General features: G+C 34.7%; 2 protein-coding genes across 6 annotated transcripts; both read left to right on the top strand.

Moving 5' to 3' along the window:
• Positions 1 to 843: 843 nt before the first annotated feature.
• Positions 844 to 5,234, top strand: LOC132908967 (ras-related GTP-binding protein A). 5 transcript variants are annotated; one of them, XM_060963466.1, is made up of 8 exons: positions 844 to 1,019; positions 1,648 to 1,838; positions 2,884 to 2,965; positions 3,093 to 3,192; positions 3,276 to 3,660; positions 3,730 to 3,945; positions 4,019 to 4,134; positions 4,200 to 4,698. In XM_060963466.1, the coding sequence occupies exons 3-8, from the start codon at positions 2,954 to 2,956 to the stop codon at positions 4,289 to 4,291; spliced, it is 921 nt and encodes a 306-aa protein (XP_060819449.1). In that variant the 5' UTR covers positions 844 to 1,019; positions 1,648 to 1,838; positions 2,884 to 2,953; the 3' UTR covers positions 4,292 to 4,698. The 5 variants fall into 5 exon arrangements, 4 of the variants coding, with proteins under 4 accessions (XP_060819449.1, XP_060819450.1, XP_060819448.1 ...); XR_009658468.1 differs by lacking the exons at positions 844 to 1,019; positions 1,648 to 1,838 and adding exons at positions 2,396 to 2,796; positions 5,114 to 5,234 and having other exon boundaries at positions 4,200 to 4,387; XM_060963465.1 differs by lacking the exons at positions 844 to 1,019; positions 1,648 to 1,838 and adding exons at positions 2,396 to 2,551; positions 2,721 to 2,796.
• Positions 5,235 to 5,347: 113 nt separating this feature from the next.
• On the top strand, positions 5,348 to 8,294 carry LOC132908968 (beta carbonic anhydrase 1). The gene is made up of 5 exons (XM_060963468.1): positions 5,348 to 5,508; positions 6,196 to 6,280; positions 6,607 to 6,794; positions 6,864 to 7,055; positions 7,381 to 8,294. Exons 1-5 carry the CDS (start codon positions 5,416 to 5,418, stop codon positions 7,588 to 7,590), a joined length of 768 nt encoding a protein of 255 aa, XP_060819451.1. The 5' UTR covers positions 5,348 to 5,415; the 3' UTR covers positions 7,591 to 8,294.
• Positions 8,295 to 15,881: the final 7,587 nt, after the last annotated feature.

The raw sequence follows: 15,881 nt of genomic DNA, 5'->3' as shown, positions 1-15,881 counted from the left end.
ACCTCTCTCTCTCTCTCTCTCTCCCCCTCCCTCCCTCCCTCCTTCTCTTGTTCTCACTTTCCACCGTTCTCCGTGTCTGGGATGTTCTTTAGTGTCGCGATTGCTCTTTCGTTCTCGGAGTGTTTTCACTCCTCCCTTTTTCTGTCGTCTCGCACTCGCGAAAGAAAAAATACGATTGTATATCGTGTATATATGGCGCCGCTTTATCCACACGTCCGTTATGTGCCGTGTTTGGGCACGGCGGAGGCGGAACCACGCGGCGCTCTGAGTCTTATCAATGGTATCTCATTTCGTACGTATAATCGACGCCCGATGACGACGAATCTCTTCCTGTTCTTCTCCACACTTTTTTCAAAGTTGATAAGAAGTCTGAATCACAACCGCTGCCGCGGTCCTCTGCCACTGTACAGCGCCTCCACTACTGGAACACCGTTCACTCCCTCTCTTTCTGTACCTCCCTCCTTTCCTTTCCCTTTCTTTCCCTCTTTTCCACTTTTTCATTTGCTTCTTTCTCTCTCCTTTTCACCATATATTCCTCTGTTCATACACTTACAAGGTTTGATCATTAGTACACGCATATACTTACTTTCACCCGCACCTATTGTCGGATAACACGAATAAATCCGTATATGTACATATATGTATATATGCGTGCGTGCGTGTACGGGGTTTCTTTGTACATATATACGTATACACATACATGCGCGCGCGCGCGCGCGCGCGTGTGTGTGTGTGTGTGTGATTTAAAAAGAAATTTAGAATAATATAGGTTGGAATGGTGGTAAGACTGCAAGTGAATCAATTACAGGTTAGCCAACATGGAAGCAAATACATATTGTTATAAACTTCAACATGGTTTTACTCGTTAAAATTAAAGCTTGCAGTGGATTATTATATACTTTTTAAAGATAAGTTAGAAATTTGTATATTCAGAGTGTGCCGAGATATCTTAAGATTTCATATGTGTATAAATCGTAGTTTAGTAATTATAAAACTACATATTTGCTATTTTCGTGTAGGTACCTATTGATATTTTTATCCTTATTTATACCAAAGTTTGTACATAATGAATTAAATATGCTTTTACAAATTAATTCTATAACGTATTCGAAACTATTCAATCTTTTCCTTTCGAAAATAGATATAATATATATTTTGATAATTTATGTATTGTAATTGTATGTTTAAATCTCTTCAAAATATTTGTCACTAAAAAGTGTTCTTGTTAAAAACGTAATATCTCGGTTTATATTTCTGACAAATGAGTATCTTACTTATCTGGAAGAAGCATATACGGGGTTTAACTATATACTATAAATAAAGTAAATAATAATTTAAAAAATATGAACTTAAATCCTTGAGACATGGAGTATAATAATAATAATGACAATAATAAATAAATAAATAAATAAATACATACATACATACATATATATATAAATATATATATGACTATTTATAATTATATGCATAACAAAGACTATATAAACAATATAAACAATAATTCCGATACCATAAACATTATTGATATATATGAAATTGCATCTTAAGAACTTGTATACTTCCAAGTCCATAATAAAACTAACTGATTTCTTTTTAATATACATAAATATTTATCATTATCTTCAAGGTAGTTCTACAAGGTAGTTTATTAACGTGTGTCCAAAAATGAATCCTTTGATTATATTATACCTGTCTATATAATATATTCTTGTAACTTAGGAAAAGAAGGAACAAATATATAAAAAATCATATTATGACATATTTGACAAGTTCTTACATGTTTTAAATTCCAAAAAATTTGTAAGAACATTGTTCTATCATATGTAAATTTATATGTAAGTTTTGTTTTATAATATAATATGCTTGTTTGAAAATCAAAATTCTCTTAAAAGTACTTCTTATTATTTTCTCTGTTATTCCTGATACTTTGAATACACAATACTATGATATTTTAATCTTGCAGATTTTTATCGTTAGACATATTCATATTTATAAGAATTATTATTCTATATTTATGTATAGAATCATCATTTAGTATGTTTACAAGCCTTTCGCATGATTGAGTTGTATTTATAATGTATATTAATATAAGTAAAATGATATCAATTCTTTTATAAATGATTTTTTACTGCAATTATATTAAAGAAAATAATAGTTTCAGAAGTATATAACGTTAGATTAATTACATTTTTATTCTATATAAGAGCTCCAGTGCTATATAGTCTAAAAGCTTAAAAATGTATAATTTATTTATTTATGTGTGTGTTTGCGCGCATATATATATACACACGTAATCAACAAAATAATTTAGAAACTTAGGAAAGATAAAGATTGGTTAACTTTGATACAGAAATGATACAGAAATATTAAATAATACTTGATAATATTAAAGATATTAATATGCATTAATGATAAATACATTGTTTATCATACATTTTATTAAGTACAGTTGGTTCAATTATCTTATCTTTCAATGATACGTGAATAATGACAACATGTGTGAAGTTAGCTACATACTTAGCTTAAAAGTTAATCACATAGAAAAAAGGTAGAGGGTAATCACAATTATTATAATTCATAATATAAGACTGTTTACTATTAAGGAGATCGTTATTTTCATTCTGAATAGCCCATGTTTTTGATATTATAAGGTATCTGTAAATGATATTTAATGCCATTTGTTAATTGACGAGAAAATTGGTGTACGTTTATTACAGGTTATAGAGTTGTACTATGTGATTCATCGAACAGTGTGAAATAACCTATGAATTTATCACTGACCACGTATTTGACGTATGTTCAGGATGCACTCCTGTCATAAGTGTAATGGAAACTGTTTAATTGTGTAACTGTATCATACTATTCAATAATTTGTTGCAGGACACAACAATTGATCAACTGTCGCGTACGATTTTTAACTAATTCTTAGATATAACATTATCAATTCAAGATGAAGAAGAAGGTATTCAAATTTCGTATTTATCTAAAATCATAACCATTTAAATTAATTTGTACCGTTTGTTAATAGATGTTCGTACGAGCGCGCGCGTGTGTAGTTTTACATATATTGAATATTCTATATTTTTTAGGTTCTATTGATGGGTAAGAGCGGTTCAGGAAAGACTAGTATGCGCAGCATAATTTTTGCCAATTATATTGCTCGTGATACACGTCGTCTGGGAGCAACAAGTGTGTAATACTTGGCTTATACCAATTTTATCAAATATTTGTATCTTCTGCGTTATTTATTAATTTATTGGTATGTTTAATAGTTGATGTAGAACATAGTCATGTTCGATTCCTTGGTAATTTGGTGTTAAATCTTTGGGATTGCGGTGGTCAAGAAGCGTTCATGGAAAATTATTTTGCATCACAACGTGACAATATATTTAGGAACGTAGAGGTTTTGATCTATGTTTTCGACGTAGAATCCAGAGAATTAGATAAAGACATGCATTATTATCAAAGTTGCTTAGAAGCAATATTACAAAATAGTCCAGAAGCAAAGATATTCTGTTTAGTACATAAGATGGATTTAGTACAAGAGGATCAACGAGATTTGATATTTAGAGAAAGAGAAGAAGATCTGAAAAGACTTAGTTTGCCACTCGAATGTACTTGTTTTAGAACTAGCATATGGGATGAGACATTATATAGGTATATCTTTGTAACTGTACAATGATCTCAATCTTTATTTTATAATTCCATGCAAGCTGTTATGTTTAGGGCATGGTCTTCAATCGTATATATGTTGATTCCAAATGTGAAAGAGCTTGAACAGAGTTTGAAACAATTTACAAATATTATTGATGCCGATGAAGTACTTTTATTTGAAAGGGCAACATTTTTAGTAATCAGTTATTGTCAAAGGCAACATCATAGAGATATACATCGATTTGAAAAAGTTTCTAATATAATAAAACAGTTCAAACTTAGTTGCAGGTAATTTGCTTATAAAAAGTATATATATATATAAAAAAGTTTGAACATATATTTATAAATTATACATTTTTAGCAAACTAGCGGCACAATTTCAAAGTATGGAAGTTAGAAATACAAATTTTGCAGCTTTTATCGATGTGTTTACATCAAATACATATGTAATGGTTATTATGTCGGATCCTGCTATCCGTAAGTATATAGTATCTTAATTCGTTTTTTAATAAATACTGAAATAATTATTCCTACTGTTTCAGCATCAGCAGCAACATTAATCAATATTCGTAATGCACGAAAACATTTTGAGAAATTGGAGCGTGCTAGTCAGAGTTCGGCATTAAGTAGATAGAAATCAGCTCGACCCAGGCGCGTTGTCACCCGGGTCCAGGCTGTTAATCACTATTGAATCTAAGAGTCACTTTAAAAGAGAATCATCACAATGAAGGTGCATGAGAACTTTCCTCTTTTATTAATTAAAATAAATCGATAATTTTGCTAATGAATAAATAATTTCAATATGTAATTTGTGACAAAACTATTATTAATACTGTCATTTTCAAAGAATCATATTGTATTTCAGAAAGGAATCTGAATTTTTAGTTTATTCTATACAAAATTTGAAAGAATATTTAAAAATTTTGCTACGCATGTACGTGTTAATAAATGAATACAACACACACACACACACACACACACACACACACACACACACACACACACACACACACACACACACACACACACACACACACATACTTGTTAGTATGAAATTGTGCGCTATTAGTATCATGTTAAGTGAACATGTACATCGTTGTTCGCTTATAGTAAATACTGTCTTGGCTTTTAGAGATAATACATGGTTTTCTGGGTTAAGCTTTTTCCTGGTTCCATGATGTTATGTATTTTATTTCTGTATAGCAATTATTCTCTCTGGCCTGTTACAAAGATATATATTTTCTTAAATTATATTTACTTGATATAATAGTGTACATATATATAGTTATTATATGAACCGTGCTATTGCAACAATCAAGCTAAACGTAATTGTATCTTTCGATTTAGATAACAATAATGTTAAATTATACGTTATATTTTGTATAAAATTTTAATTGTTACCTTTTGACATACGGAAAGAAGAACAGATATTAAACATGTATGAATTTATTTACAGCTGTATTTATGAAGAAGTAATAAAAGGAACATGGAATAATAAAAGCTTATGCTTTCACGTGTATCACTAGACTGTATTTTTTAATTATGCGAATAAATAAAGTCATCGAATTGAATGTAAATTTAATGTTGTGTTTAAATGAAAAGTAGAATAAGTTAAGTAATCTTTGAACTAATCTTTATACTCATTTTTTAGTTGTGCGATACATTTAAAATTGCCGCCTTCTGCTCGGCTATGGCGAAATCGCGTGTTGTCACCATTTTAGGTTGATAGAACGTAACAAAGTGTGTATTGTATCTACCATGGATAGAATAATCAAAGGAATTATGAAATATAGGAATTGCCATAGGGAAGAAATGGTGAAACAGTTTCAAAGAGTTCGAGATCATCCCGAAGTACGTTATAATTTTTTTTCTCTAAGTCACTGTTGATAACTTGTGGACATATTTCTCTTTTTGTGATGTTTCACGTTTCGTCTGATATCAATATTTAAATTGCGAAAGACAGTAGTAATTATTTTTGATATTCGTGATAAAAGGTATACATGTTGAGAAAGTATAATCAAAATTAAGTAAAATATGTATTTATTTCACATATGTTTCTATTATATTTGGAAAAGAACAAGTTTGTTTTCATATGTCCTTGAACTAAAGAATCATTCATAAGAAACACACATACATGCATGTGGATAAAATTTTATCTGTGTAAGCATGTGTCGGACATTACTTTGATATAACGCGACCTATAAAGATTAATTTAATAATAGATTGAAACATTTCAAAGTTGAAATTATTAAATCAAATATTAAAATCCGCGTTGTTATTAATATGTTTTATTGTTGTGTGAAATGTTTATTGCATTTATTCTTTCTCAAACTGTTGCTATGCATGGAAACTGTATACATGTACGTAAGATATGTATGTACGTATGTGTATATAATTTAACATGTAAAAAAGCTATTAGCGTATGAAAGTATAAAAAGTATTATAAATAATATACTGCATAAATTACATAACTAATGTAAAGTGCGATATTAACATTTATCGGCATGACTGATTTTTGTCGTTACTTATCTTACACAGCCAAAGGCAGTATTCTTTACTTGCATGGACTCCCGGATGATCCCAACTAGATTTACGGAAACAAACGTTGGGGACATGTTTGTCGGTACGAGACCTTATCATGACATTGATCTCCTCGAATATGAAACTTGTTGCTTCTTTTTTTTTTTTTTTTTTTTTTTTTTTTTCGGACAATTTCACGTTGCAGTTTAATACAATGGAACATTACTGTAACGTTTTTAATGTTTTTAATGTTTTTAATGTTTTTAATGTTTTAATTTGAAAGATATTTTTTCTTTGAATGTGTCATTGATTTTGCTAAAGAAACATCGTGTGAAATATTCCAAAGAATAGTATTTGACAAATTTCTTTTTTTTTTTTTCTTAAGTTTTTGAAGAATTTGAAGTTTTGTCAAATTTTATGTTTTTTCAGTAAGAAATGCTGGTAATCTTATTCCTCATTCTCAGCATTTCGTAGACGAGTTAACAATGTGTGAGCCAGCGGCCTTAGAACTTGGTTGTGTAATAAACAATATAAAACACATTATAGTTTGTGGCCATAGCGATTGCAAAGCTATGAATTTGCTGTATGCTTTGCGGGACGAAGAATTCGCATCGAAAGTGTGTACTTTGTTAGTTTTACCATTTTTACACATATTTATCTAATTTATAATAATTTTTACCTCTTAGGTGAACAGGAGGATATCACCGTTAAGAGCATGGTTGTGTGCACACGCTAGCAACAGTTTAGCGAAATTTCAACAGCTTGAAGTTGCTGGCTTCCACGAGCCGATATTATTTCAAGCTGAAACGCCTTTACGGAAGTTTGTGGCCTATATCGACTCAGAAAATAAATTTGCTATAGAGGATAAGTTATCTCAAGTTAGTATAGATGTATTTATTATCGCATAATTGGCCAAACATCTTTTAAAACAGAATAAATCGGATAAAAATTTCAGTGTATATATATTAATATATATATATTAATATATTTTTATTGATTCCCTTAACTTAAAAAAAAAAAAAAGAAAAAAAAAGAAGGAAAGATAGAAAGAAAAGAAACCCAAGTTGTTTGGTCCAATTTGGTTATATATATAATAAAGTGTGTGTGTGTGTGTGTGTATATATAGTCGATTACGATCATTTCTACAATTAATAAATTTAAATTGAAGTGTATTTTAAACAAATACGTGTACTTTAATTTCAGATAAATACTTTACAGCAGTTACAAAACATAGCTTCTTATGGGTTTTTGAAGAAACGGCTTGAGAGGCATGATTTGCACATTCATGCTTTGTGGTTTGATATTTACACTGGTGATATTTATTACTTTAGTAGGGCAAATAAAAGATTCGTAGAAATAAACGAATCGACCGAAGCGTCTTTGGTTGCAGAAATTAAGAAATATTATTCGTAAGTTGCTTAATGCTAAAATGGTAACTTTTACTTATATAGGTGGGAAATCGTTTCGTCGTTAAGATTGAATAATTACGATTCGTTGAACCTCCCTAGAATGTTTAAACGTGGAGTGGGTGCGAGTTAGATACTCGCTCAATCGAAGACCGTGTAACGTACCTGGATGTGAAAGTAGTGAATTCTCTTCTATTTTATTTCTTTCTTCTTTTTTTCTTTTTTCTTTTTTCTTATTAAGATTCATATTACAAACTCGTTTGCACAAAATAGATCGCCATGACAGTGTTGGAGGAATTTATAATAAGGATATTTGATATAGATTTACTTCTATTAATACGCGGAGCATAGTTTAAGTGTATATTATTATTAGTTTCACTATGTATGTTATCGATGTATAGGGAGATTTTTTTTTATATAGCATGTGTTCGTTAACATGTAAGGTGCAAAGGAAAAATTATTTATTTATCGATGAGATGTACTCGGCAGAAAAATGATTAGGGCGTTGAATGAAACGTTATTTTTGGAATAAATGATATAATATTTTTGAAATGGTTATACGATATATACAAGGTTTTTCCACTGCGTATTTATAACAATTTATACATGTGATTGTAAATATTTCTATAATTTATGTAACTTGATATAATTACTTGTAATTTGATATAATCACTGTGATAGGTATACAAAATATATTTATTGTTTTTGATATGTTCGGTTTGATTCATTTAACGATCCGCTTGACTTGTCACCGATTTGGTTCAGTATACATTGCGCTTGAATCACGTGAAATAAAATTGAAGTCGAGCAATAAGAGCTGGAGGACGTACCGTATTGACGGATGGACGATTTCGTGGCCAGGCGAACTAGAGCATGCCACTCCCGAAAGAGAAAGCAAAACAACGAACCAAGGTGTAGAATTAGGATGATTATAAGTATCAATATCAGATGTTCGAGCCCTATTAACGCAATGTACAATAGTTATTTGCACTTACCGCAAATATTTAAAAATCGTTGTTCACTTTCATTACTTTCGTAAATTTAAAAACTTAAAACGTGCAAATTTACATGCAAATGCTTATACTTAGTAACGAATGGTATCACAGTGCTCTGCAATATCATAGGGATATTCTGTTAACGAACGTTTGTTAACCATGAAACGTCGTCGCTTCATAGACAGGTATTAGACGCGTTGATGCCAACAGTAGGTTTCCATGCAGCGGGCGTTATAAAGTAAAGTGCAACTGTGCACGAAACAGCGGCGAACCATTTTCGTCGCTACGCGTTTTCGTCGTGAGTCATTTCGACGACAGGCGTTAACATTGCCAGTAGCGGGACATGCAGTTATATTTAAACGATTTTAATAACAAGGCAAAATGTATTTTACTGTACGCCTTGTAGACAGAATCGAATAACATTGCGAATAAATTATTGCTCGACCAAAAACTGCGGATAAACGAAATTGTTCGAATATGTTTTCGAATACTGTACGTAGAGAGTAGAGAGTAGGGAGTAGTAGCAATGCGCGGAAATCATCGTTAGAACGTTTACTTAAATACAAAGACAAAGCGGTCGCTTGCAGATCGTCGATCGTATCACGTCGGGAAGCAGAGCGCCACGAGGACGGTTTGGCTTCGAGTCGGCGCAGCGTCGGCACCTCATCGCCTGGCTGGCTGTGCAACAATTTAGTTTCCCGTTTTGCCATTTTATTTGCAGTTAGCGTTGAAATCGAATGACGATTTATTTGCGACTAACGAATAATTTAATTTATTTTCGTCTAATAAAGTCGCCATTTCTTATTCGCGAATACATCTTGAGAATTTATTCGTTATTCGAATAAAACTTGCCCAACTCTGCTCATAGAACGCTAACGCTTACGCTACTACGAAGCGACGCTTCGTGGACAGTGGTGTTTAGGGTGCGAGGCGCGCGTACACGTTCTAGAAGCTGTTGGCTGTTTCAGATGAGAAAAATGGTTCGAGCGGCTCGCGCTTTTCAGCGTGATTCGCGGTAAAGTAAAAGCGAAGGGGATTCGCTGCTATGTTTAGGCGAATCGTCGAGTTGGTCCGGTTAGGCCGGTCTACGGAGTGTGACGAGTTCTGGCACGGTTGCCATTTGCCACTTGCCACTTGCCACTTGCCACTTACCACCAACCGGAAGATGGAAGGAAGATCAAAGAATCTCCGCGTTCTTCGGTCTCCACGAACGATACGTGCGTCCCTCTTGCCCATCTTCCTTCTCTTCTTCCTCTTTTTTCTCCTTTTCCTCTTTTTCCTTCGCATTCGATACTCGCACCCCACGAATCACGCTGGCATACTGGCCTGAATCGTTCCGCGGCATCTATCACGGCGCTTGAAGCACGCGTGTACCGTAAATAATAAATATAACTCACGTTGTACGTTGAAAAGTAAAATCACGTGATCTTTTGTCTTTCAACGTACATACATACGTACATACATACATGCATACGCGTGTGCGTGCGTGCGTGCGTGTGTGTGTGTGTGTATATATAGCCCAAGGTCTAGTCTAAAGACTCGTAACGAAGGCTTTTCTCGTCTTCTGACTTGCCGTTGTTACAATCATCATTAGAAAAGTAAAGTGTTAAGCGTCGTACCTCGATTTTCTTTATTTATACTCGAAAATATTTACTTGGTCATAGAGCAATTTAATAGCGCTTATAAAACAGCTATATTAAGATAAGTAATTTAGTATGTACAGTTCGTTCGATGTTGTCAAACATTTCGTTGTCCTGTTTGGTTACGGCTACATCGTCGAAATAGCTATTTTCCAACTAGCTATGCAGTTGCCGGAGCTACCAGGGTTAGATCGGAATCGTAAGAAGGTTTTTAAAGCGTGCACACTACCGAACTTCCGTGAAGGGTGACACCTTTAAATTAGACTCGGTTACGAAATTCAGGTGCACCGGTAGTTTCGTGGTTCGTTTACCTGCCTTACCTGGATAGTCGAAGAATACGTATTCTTTATTGCCAGTGCGCTACGCTGGGCAGTTTGCGTAGTTTTGTGGCGAGGCACCGAATTGCGGAGCTAGCCGAATCTACCCGAGCTACGGGGGGTTCTTCTTAAACCAGGAAGTCAAAGAAGGAACGATCGATGGCCTTCCAACCCTCTGTTCACCGCAATTGTTCGGTGCGCCACTTCCGCATTCGCCTCGGCCTTTGTTCCGCAATTAGCGGAACGAGTTTCACCGAAATATCGCTCGACAGTTTCTTTGCAAAGATTCTTTGGAAGATGCTCTGACAGGTGCTTCAGCAATTTAATCCCGCAGATTTAACGACTAGCACGATTTGTTACAAGAAATGTACAATAAGAAATTTTCGAAATATTCTTGTTAAGCTAAATTTATTTTATCGACATAAATGCATAATTTTAGAGAAAGACGTTTCTTCTAGGGACTTGCTTTATAAAATATTTAATATGTTTTACAAAGTTCAGCTTTACAAAAACCTGTAGCTACTCTATCACTCGCGTTTTAGAGATTGGCTCCGTCCGATTACTATTTATTTGCATCGATGGGACACGCACTTTCTGACCAGCACTTCACTTCTTACGAAAATGTACGAAAATGGCTCGATGACTGGTTTGTCTCAAAAGAGAGACAGTTTTTTTTGGCGTGGCATCCACCAATTGCCAGACAGGTGGGAAAAATGTATAGCTAGCGATGGGCAATACTTCGAATAAAATATTTTTAATCATTTTCATACAATAAACGTGTATTTTCTATATAAAAATTCCGGTTTCATATTTACATACCAGCGAAAGAGCGGCGAAAGAGCGGCGAAAGAGCGACGAAAGAGCGACGAAAGATCGGCGAAAGAGCGGCGAAAGAGCGGCGAAAGAGCGGCGAAAGAGTAAAAGAACGCTCATACCTTTCATTTCGTCTTGTCAGAATGCATTCGTCATATCGTTTTTTTTTTTTTTTTTCTTTTAGGCGGGATTGGATAACGTCCCTTGCACAAATTTACTCGATACGTTAATTAATTACGCGGATACGACATTGTTAATTTTTCTACGGTCGACGAGCGTTCCTCGCCGCGAGCCAACAACGCTCCTACAAGAATAAGGTTTCGGAAAAATACACGAGCGGAACGGAATAGTAAATGTATTGTAGTAATGCTACCGGGGACTGCAGTGTGTTATGCCTCGGCACACACCACTGGCCACGCGCTCTTTTTCTTCGGCCAAGTCTAAAACGAAAGAAAGAAAAAAAGGAGATCGTGCGAAATCGTGACATCGTTACTATCTCCTATGCTTCAATGGCGAATCTATTCGACTTTTCGACTCGCTGAGTTATAGTTGAAGCTGTTCAACTATAACGTTTCGACATTCTCGTTATTTAATCGAACGAAATAGAAAGTCAATAATATGGAAATAAAAGATGAAATATACTCGGGCAAAAGTTTGGGTACGGCGGTTATTTCATTCGAAGGTTACAACGGAAGAACCTAATAAGTACATCGTCGTTCGTTTCTTCGTTTTAAAGTGTGACTTTACCACTGGAAACGAGTATATTGTTTTAATACGACGTTATTTTAATATTTGAGAATGGAAAGAAGAGGAGTTTTTCTGGAACGGAAAGGAGAGAAAGAAGCGAGATTTTCAACAGTAGCAAAGAAGTTTAGAAAAGAGCGAAAGTATATAAACTATCAGGGGAAGTAATATTTTAATTTACTAATTACGATATGACAGTGGATATTATTAAAATTACAGCAGGCAACGGGAAAATACATGTATAAGTTTGAAACCAAGGATTCAATTGCAATAGGAAGAATTTTATTGATGGAGTTTAAAGGTTGCCGCTGCTAAAATGGTAAATGTGACTTAACACGTTTCTCTATAGCTATAATAGAAACTGTCGCGTTTATTAACGTCGCATCTCGATTCTTTTGTGCATATCTTTCGTCTGATTTTACTGTTTTACAAATACATAGTTTCACCCGAACCGCAGATTGGTAGTACATTAGAGGTTCGGTTTTCCCTTTGTTGATCATAGTTTGCCAATGATTGTATATAAATATAGAAAAAGAAAGAGACCGAGAAACCTTTTTCTTTTTTATATAGGTTTCAACGCCTATTCCATTTATGAATAGGAAACCTTTATGAATATGTTACGCGAGTAAGCTTCGTTAGCGCTGTAATAAGATGCAATTCTCGCGATTACATTTGATACGGATCGGGAAATAATAATATTCGGGATATGTAATAATACTGTACAAGGTGCAAGTGATTCATCGCAAATAAATTATATACCTAGTTAGAAAAAATTCGTAAAGTATGTTCGTAAAGTAGTTTTACATATTTGCGTGTTTGAGCCGAGTGTGTTTCGGTAATGCCTTATGTTTGTAGTCTATGTAAAACCAATTTCAATTTCTAGACCATCAGTCTGAAACGAATTTTAATATTACTAGAAGAAACATTAGAAATATCTTGGAGATTTTGGAAAGGATAAAGAAACATATGTTTGGCTTCGAAGGTAAATAAAAAGGCAATCTTCCTAACATTGGATTGCATTTCGACAACTTGTTAAATTTAAAACTTTAAAAAGTAAAAAGTAAAAAAGTAAAAAATCCGCTTTATGCGTTCTTGGCCTGTAACCTTCGTACACGCACATACGTATGTAGCGTGAAAAAGTGGACTTGCGCTGTTTTGGAATTCATGACTCAATCGTTTCGTGTACAATAACCGCTATCAACTTTTCATTTCTCGCTTCGTTCGGAGCTTACTAATCGCACGTCGTTGGATTTAGGTCGAGGAAGTGACGAGTGGTGCGAGTTTGACACAATTTTCTCTATGAGTCGGCCGAATGTCAAGGTGTAAGTCTTGAGTGTGACGCGTGCGTGTCTATTCGCCGTCTCGAAATGCCCGAAATTCTAAGCACGACCGTTAGCCTAACGTTTAACTGTATAATCGTGGCGCAACCCGTACGAAAAACCTCTCTCTTTCTCTTGCCCTCTCACTTCGCCCTTTCTCTGACGCTTCGTGAATTAATGCGCGCAGGTTCATCCAGCCGTAATGTCAGATGTTGCTGTACTCCTTACGAATGCGCCGTACCGCTACGGACAATAGACCTCGTTAATGGGATCTATCTTGACGAGGATGTCTCCTCTATGGGTACCAGGTATCAAAGATGGTATTTTGTATAGTTGGAAACGCAATAAAATACGAGGTACATGTTATGATCGGGGTCAACGTCTCGGATTTGAACTCTTAATTGTAGGTAGTTGTAGGTAGGATATCCCTACCTTGCCAAGGTATTCGAACACTCTTAGAAACTCGTACGATGAGCTGGTATCCACGACGATGGCGAAAGTCGTTTATCGATTCTCAAGCCTTCTCTCGTATATTGACTACTGGTTGCCAAACTGGTTCCCTAACGCTTTACCCGAATCTATATAATCGTATAATCTGTATAATTCATTGAAATCGACCAACAAGACAACGTGCGCTGTCTCGTTCACCTGTTTCCCCGTCTCTGTACGATCGTTTCTTCTTCTTCTTTTTCTTCTTCTTCTTCTTCTTCTTCTTCTTCTTCTTCTTCTTCTTCTTCTTCCGCGAGATAACACGATTTTCAATCGATATTGACACATTGAAACTGACAGGCATTGCAGCACGACGCCATCTTACTCTCCAGTCGACATTCATCTCTGAAATAACATTTTTATCGTCACGATGAACACGAAGCGGCGTGTTTTTTTGCCAGAGAGAAGAGAATCACGTAGAACGCCCTTGATAAGTGTTCAAGTCCTTGCAGTGTGGCACGTTGCAGGTTGCAAGTCGTTTCGCGTCGGTTCGCAGCGAGAAAAATGATCGTGTTTGCGCAGATCGACGATTGGCCAATTCTCGGCAGCACAGTGTGTCGAATGTCCCCCAATGGTATCGTCTATTTTTGCCAGGTACTTACTCGCAGAACGGTAACGGTGGCGTAGCTACGGCGTAATTATAAAATGTTGCAACAACAGCCTAGCCGGTGCAATGAACTCACGAATGTACTGTGCCATGACTCTCTGCCGGCCAACAGTCCAATTGTTATGAAACATCTTTCCATACGTTTCGTGAACGGCTACCTCGTCCAGCAATTTTGTACTTTGGCCCAAAACGAGCGCGTGCCTTACGCCTACGTTTATCTCTATCCTTTGCGGATTTCCTAATAAAATTGTTGCTTACAAAACGACGCGGATCTTGACAGAGTAGTACAAAATTTGTTCCAGCGGTTCTTATCGTGTTTCTTAAAGTTTTTTAATGATGCGGCAAAAATAACCCGCTGCATAACCCTCCATCCCCCCTCCATTCCACCTGCCCACGTAATTTCAACCACCACGTAAATTCAATATATGCATTGACTCGTATAACAATTTACCGATTAATTATACCGATTATACCGATTATACCGATTATACCGATTATACCGATTATACCGATTATAGTATAGGCTTTCGTTCTATATACACGATATATACGAATAATTTTATACTTTTATATACGTATTTAGATATTAGCCAATTATTATATTACCGTATTAAATATAGATTCCGTCAAATTGAATTTGAATTATAGAATATAATTCCGTCATATTCTAAAGGTAAATATCGTTAAATTGTATATCTTATTATAATATTTATTATCTGCATTATGTGAAATTCGGTGTTTATACGTATGAAATTTTACTGTATCAAGTAGATATAGCAAAATATAGTAGATTAGTTAACTAAATTATCGCTTAATTGAAAACGCGACATTTGTATTTTTCCGTAATTTGTTGTATCTACAGTAAACACGTGACTGACTGTGTTGAGATCTGGAAAACAACAGCACTTCACTGCTATCGATATTCGGAATATCTAGCCTTCGTTCAATCCCAGTACACAGTAAAGCGATAAACTGTAGGCTCGTATCAGTTCTTTATTATTCGTTACTGTTTAACTATATGCAACTATATAACAACTGATATAGCTAGATTTCGGAATATTATTGACGGAAGATTAGGTTTACTTGCAATTAGTTGTCTCCAATCTACGAGCTACTGTGTAGCAAAAAATTCGTGGCAGACTTTGTCTAGGAGCATGTAGTAGTACTGTTAAAAAGGAGCGAACAAGTTTTAATATACACGAGTTCAACAACTATTAGTTTCGAAGTTACGAATTGTTTAGCGTGTAAAAGTTGTTATATTTCGTTATCGTATCGTTGTATCGATAGGTTATTATTTACAGAAACGATTAATTTACGGTTTACAGATCGAGTTAACCAGCTGCAATTAATTTCAATAATTTTTTCAAGTAATAA

Source organism: Bombus pascuorum, chromosome 7, assembly GCF_905332965.1.
Source record: "Bombus pascuorum chromosome 7, iyBomPasc1.1, whole genome shotgun sequence".
NCBI lineage: Eukaryota > Metazoa > Arthropoda > Insecta > Hymenoptera > Apidae > Bombus > Bombus pascuorum.
The sequence above is the reverse complement of the archived record's forward strand: the minus strand, read 5'-3'. Positions and strand labels throughout refer to the sequence as shown.

Excerpts from the sequence above, each read along its gene's own strand:
- LOC132908967 (XM_060963467.1), top strand. Across the intron at positions 3,661-3,729 it reads TGGGATGAGACATTATATAG|GGCATGGTCTTCAATCGTAT; the intron begins GTATATCTTTGT and ends TGTTATGTTTAG. Across the intron at positions 3,946-4,018 it reads CAGTTCAAACTTAGTTGCAG|CAAACTAGCGGCACAATTTC; the intron begins GTAATTTGCTTA and ends ATACATTTTTAG.
- LOC132908968 (XM_060963468.1), top strand. The coding sequence starts at position 5,416 with ATGGATAGAATAATCAAAGGAATTATGAAATATAGGAATTGCCATAGG. Across the intron at positions 6,795-6,863 it reads ACGAAGAATTCGCATCGAAA|GTGAACAGGAGGATATCACC; the intron begins GTGTGTACTTTG and ends TTTACCTCTTAG. Across the intron at positions 7,056-7,380 it reads TAGAGGATAAGTTATCTCAA|ATAAATACTTTACAGCAGTT; the intron begins GTTAGTATAGAT and ends CTTTAATTTCAG.